Source organism: Stylophora pistillata, chromosome 11, assembly GCF_964205215.1.
Source record: "Stylophora pistillata chromosome 11, jaStyPist1.2, whole genome shotgun sequence".
Taxonomy (NCBI): domain Eukaryota; kingdom Metazoa; phylum Cnidaria; class Anthozoa; order Scleractinia; family Pocilloporidae; genus Stylophora; species Stylophora pistillata.
This window is the reverse complement of record NC_142529.1, coordinates 15,818,301-15,823,910: the sequence shown is the minus strand read 5'-3', so window position 1 is coordinate 15,823,910 and position 5,610 is coordinate 15,818,301. Positions and strand designations below refer to the sequence as shown.

At 36.7% G+C, this 5,610-nt stretch overlaps 1 protein-coding gene across 1 annotated transcript in view; it reads left to right on the top strand.

The window, feature by feature from the left end:
• The first annotated feature begins 4,409 nt into the window (after positions 1 to 4,409).
• The window catches only part of LOC148720284 (melanocyte-stimulating hormone receptor-like), a 2,043-nt gene continuing 842 nt past the window's right edge, over positions 4,410 to 5,610 (top strand). Inside the window, exon 1 of the mRNA XM_088739870.1 lies at positions 4,410 to 5,610. This exon is cut by the window's right edge and continues 842 nt beyond it. Within this exon, the coding sequence (XP_088595996.1) occupies positions 4,491 to 5,480 (990 nt within the window). The 5' untranslated portion in view covers positions 4,410 to 4,490 and the 3' untranslated portion in view covers positions 5,481 to 5,610.

Genomic DNA, 5,610 nt, shown 5'->3' with positions numbered 1-5,610 from the left:
TACTGAAAGGCTTTATGCTGTAACGGGTGCACGTTCGCAACAAAGCCCTGAAAAATTAGCTGACGAGTCTCTCTTGTCAAATCAAGATCTGAAAACGATCGAGCCCTTTCTAATTATTTCAAAATCATTTTGTGAAATGATTTCTTCTCAGACATTGAAACGTCCAACTTTATGAGAGTAGGTGCAACTCGCTTTCTTATTTCAATTTTGAGCATGCATCTGCCACGTTAAAAACTACCAAACGGTTTGCTAATTTGGAGTTCTTTTTCGATTTCTTGCCTTTCGAAAACTAAATTCATTTGAGACAAAAGGGATCTAGTCTAAATGGTTATCATAATACATGTAATGGTCTAAATTTTACTGAATGCGCCATACATTGAGATACGTATGTTGTTGTTAGGTGCATTTCACATCAACAAATTAAAACAGAACCTCTGAGAGAAAGTCAAATGAAGGAGTTTGACTAATGGTCGTGGGTCGTGGGTCGTGGGTACAAGTCGTGGGTCGTGGGTGTGGGTGTGGGTGTGGGTGTGGGTAAAAGTCGTGGGTGTGGTTAATACTTAATAATAAAAATAACTATTTAAAATATTAAATATAATAATACATAAATTTTATACAACTCTGTCATTCATTAATTTAACTGTTCTTTCTTCTAGTTATTTTATTTTGTTTATTCAATTTACCCCACTCTACGTCTATTTTTATCTGTTATCTCACTGTCAATGAAATTAGTTTCAGTTTCGCGACGGGAAGAGAGATAAATCTTGTAATTAAACACTGTGTACACGTTTTTCGAGCTGTGCGGTCTGCGGTCTGAGGTCTGCGGTCTGCGGTCTGCGGTCTGCAGTCTGCGGTCTGCGGCCTGCGGTCTGCGGTCTGCGGTCTGCGTTCTGCTTTTTCGAGGTCTGTGTTAACGAGACACCTGAGTTGCTTTGTACGACTGTACCAAAAATGATTTCATATTTTGGCGCAAAAATGGAAAACATGCTCGAGAACCAAACGGATCAAAGAGAGGTTTTTATTCTTATTTCATTGCTGTTCATTACTTGATTTATCTCTCTTCCCTTTCTTATCAAACGAGATCTCGGAATGCGTCGAGAAACTGAAACTAATTTCATTGACAGTGAGATAACAGACAAACATAGACGTAAAGTAGGGTAAATTGAATAAAAAAAATAAAATAAATAGAAGAAAAAACAGTTAAATTAATGAATGACAGGGTTGTATAAAATTTATGTATTATTATATCTAATATTTTAAATGATTATTTTTATTATTAAGTATTAACCACACCCACGACTTTTACCCACACCCACACCCACACCCACACCCACACCCACGACTTGTACCCACGACCCACGATCCACGACCAGTAGTCAAACTCCAAATGAAGCTGTTAAAAAAAAACAAAAACAAAACATTCTCCTATTTCATTTCTAATTCAGTGGCTCAATTAAAGAGAAGCATTGCGCCTTCAACTCCTGATCTGGACGGATATCTTACTTTAGGAAGTCTTAAACTGGAGTTTCATTGATATTTCTATACCAGAAATATTCTTTTCGATTCAACAGCCTATATAAATTCCTTATTATCTAAATGTATTATGCACCAAAGTATTGCATGTAACTGTTTTTTAAAGGATCATGAAAGTAGCTTTTGATTCGAGTGTTGACTTGTGAACAGGTTCACCAATATGTCAGAGCATGCATCCATTCATGACTTTCTTTCCCTCTCTCTGCCTCTCTGCCTCTCTCTCGCCTATTTTCATTTAAACCTCTTCTCCACTACCTTGCACTAATTGTAATAACTTCCTCCGGTTGACAAAGCTTTAGCTCTGTATTTGTTGAAACCGAAGGGCCAGAGGATTTCTTTCTGAACGACCTTTGTTTGCAGAAGTGCGACTTAGAAACAACGGATTGCTCCAGTAGCTGATCAACATGACAGCTATCGCTTCGATTTTCTAATGTGAATATAGGTCTAACAAACACCTTTACTCCGTGGTCAAAGTTCTCGCTTTTCTGTTCAGCAGGAGATAATTTTCGAGAAGTAAACTGAGCGTAGAAGATGATTCTACTCTTTCTTACAGACCAAAAACGAAAAGATTATACCATTTGATAACACTTATGGTTTGTTTGTTTGTTTGTTTTAATTTACTTAAATAAGTTTTGTTTATTTTACTTTCGCTCATGGTTTACAATGTACGTCTGTATTGAGAGCTACCTGAGAAATTTTATGAAATAAAGCTAGAGTGAAAAGTCAAAGGGAAATTAGATTTACTTACTAAATGTTATTAGTTACTAGTCTGTTCACTCTCTTGAATAAGTGTACTCTGATGAAGAACTCTAGGTGTTTATGATTGGCTGGCACAACCAGCAAATATCGTTCAAGGTGTTGTGAATTAAAAATTATGGATCTGTGAGTGAAGTGAAGTGAACCTTTTAGAATATAGATGGAATAATATGACATAGAATTACTTGCTACAGAGCAGAGTTAATAGAGGCTCCCTTTTCAACGGTTGACTCACTCTATTAACTCTGCTACAGAGATATTGATTTAGAGCTACATTTGATGCAACACTAAAAAACATTTGGCAGCTCTTCTTTAAAAAAAAAATAAAGAAAGGATTCAGCAGTGGCTCTTCTTGTCCACTGTTTCTATGTCGAATAGGAATTTAGAATGTTAGTTAATTGTCCTGACAGAATAAGCGTTACTTATCAAATGAGTGAATGTTTTTAAGGCCGTTTTCGTGGAACTATGATTAAGAAAGTGAGATTGACGTGATCTTTGCCTGGCAGCTGCTGTTACAATAAAAATATCTCATGAGGAAAAAACGAAACAAGTGTTTATCAATTAACGAACTGATATATATGGAGAAAATTTTCAAACATAAATATCATCTCTCGTTTTCGAGAAATGCTGTAGTCCTAGATAAAATTTTCGATTTAAATCTTTATTTCAGAAAATGATAAGTATCAGCGTTTCTCTTTCGTGTACGATTGCTTGCTTGAATTTACTTTGCATGCGCAGGCTGGAAAAGAAAAGGAGCGAGCGTTTCTTATGCACATGTATTATCTATTCTTCGAGATAGTTGACTTTAGGAGAAAGAGTGTTTTCTCCTCCAAAATAGAAATCTTGATACCAGTGTCGTGATTGTATATGTAGGTCGGATCGGTAATGATAATTTTAATACCTATACCAACCCTCAGGTCCAGCAAGCACCTTTAACTGTGATCAAAGTTTCCGTTTTTCTGTTTCACAGGATATCATTTGCGAGAAGTAATCTCGGCGTAGAAGGTGGTGGTACTACTTCTTAAAAATTAAAAAATGAAAAAGATCACACCGTTCAATAGCCCTATGGTTTGGTTTGGTTTGGTTTGGCTTGTTTTGTTTTGTTTTGTTTTTTTTTTTTAATGGTTATTCCTTTTTTAAAATAAAGTGTACCGCATGGTCCAGTTACTGAAAAGGAAGAGTTTTTTTATCCTATACTGAAATGATGATAGCGATGGATGCGATTGTCCTTTATACTAATTTGAATACGTGAATAAACAATTGCAAGCAGGTTTAGCAGACCCCTTTGTTTAATAAGAAAGCCTCCTGTTTTTCTGTTCAAGTAGATGATTTGTTGAAACGCTTCAAATATCTATCAATCGCTTTCAGACAAGGGTTATTTATATTCCTTTGTTCCATTTAGCAAATAAAGCCTCCCGTTTTGTTTTGTTTTTATTTTTTTTATATCAGATAGTTTTTTAACACGCTACAAAGGAAAACAGTTCCCGTAAATGTTAATACGAAAGATCTGCTTTGGCGAATAGTGAGTGGGAGAGAAATATCCCTTTTTGCAGTATACAGATAATTTGCTCGAAAAAAGAAACATCTGTTTACTGAGCTGCAGAATGTCATGCACAATTTCAATCAACTGCACTTGGCATGTCTGTCCACACATCTCATCTGAAAAGCCCACATTTTTTTCCGCTTTGTTTTTAATCATTTCCAAGCTGAAGAATGAAAGTCTTGCCGAGAGCACTGTATTTGAACTTCAGTTCCCGAAACTAAAAATAATTCCAAAGGAGCTCGAGATGACAGAACTAGTTTAAACACGCGTCAATTATTAAACCTAACGGTGGAAGTTCTACCGAAATGAGGGATTTTTCCATTTTATGATAAAATGAGGACAACATATCAGCTTTCTGATGGTACAGTGGATAAATAAATAAATTTTAGATCTCATCAGGGACCCTTTTGAGTAAAGAGATGAATGAAATATAAGAGATTGATCGTTACAGAGAAAAAAAAAATGATTCCCTTAAAATTTATGCACATGACCCTCACGAATTTACCGGAATAAAATGACGTGACATGTGACAGAGCAAGGGGTTTGTATGTACATTATAAGAGAGTAAACGCTCCTGAATAAGCTTTTCGGTAAACGTTATTAACAAAGCAACGTTATTAACAAAGCAAAATTAATTAAAGCATCTAAAGCGCTGGGCATGTTCTATGACAATATATCTCTCGCTATAGCAAGTAACCGGCGTAAAGTGATGGCGACAACAAATTTGACAGGAAGTGGAACAAAAACATTTCAAGAACTGGCTTGCTCCTTCTTTTTGTTTGGCGGACTACGACAACTAGCCGTTTCTCTTGTAGCAGTCAACATTTTTCTCTCCATCACAGCATTTCTTGGGAGTGCGCTAATACTTGTTGCCCTTCACAAGGATACTTCCCTCCATCCGCCTTCCAAACTCTTGTATCGTTGTCTGGCAACAACTGATCTGTTGGTTGGTCTTACTAGCCAGCCTCTCTATGCTACTTATTGGATGTCCTTGATTCACGAACAGTGGAGTCTTTGTCGATACACAAAGGATGCAGCCTTCATAACAAGCTACATATTATGTGGGGTGTCTCTACTGACGATGGCGGCCATAAGCGTAGACAGACTCCTCGCCCTGTTATTAAGGTTGAGATACAGACAATTTGTAACTTTAAAGCGCACATATATCATTGTAGCTATATTTTGGGTTGTATCTGGTCTCGCTGCTTCATGCTTCCTTTTGGATTACCGTATAACCTTTCTGTTCGGCCGTATAGTTGTCCCATCTTGCCTACTTATTTCAATCGTCTCATACGCCAAGATTTTTCGCACTCTCGGTCATCATCAGGCACAAGTACATGATCATATTCAACAACAACCAAGCCAACTAAATTCACTGAATATCGCTCGCTACAGAAAGGCATTGTACGGTACGCTGTGGGTGCAGTTAGCATTAGTTGTTTGTTATGTACCGCATGTTGTAGTGGAAATTGTGATCGCATTCAGTGAGATATCTTCAACACATTTGGTAGTCATCAAGGCCATCGCGGTTTTCTTAGTTTTATTTAACTCGACGTTAAATCCATTTCTTTACTGCTGGAAGATAAAAGAAGTAAGGCTGGCAGTAAAACAGACAATTAAGCAAACACCTTGCTTTCCGAGGAGTTAAATCCTCCTCGATTTACAAAGGTAATTAAACTAAGCAACTAAATGGATTGCAATTTGGTTTGGAATCTTATGCGTGATTCAGAACAAGATTGCACGAAATAAAAGCTATATTACGTTCATTTTGAAATCGA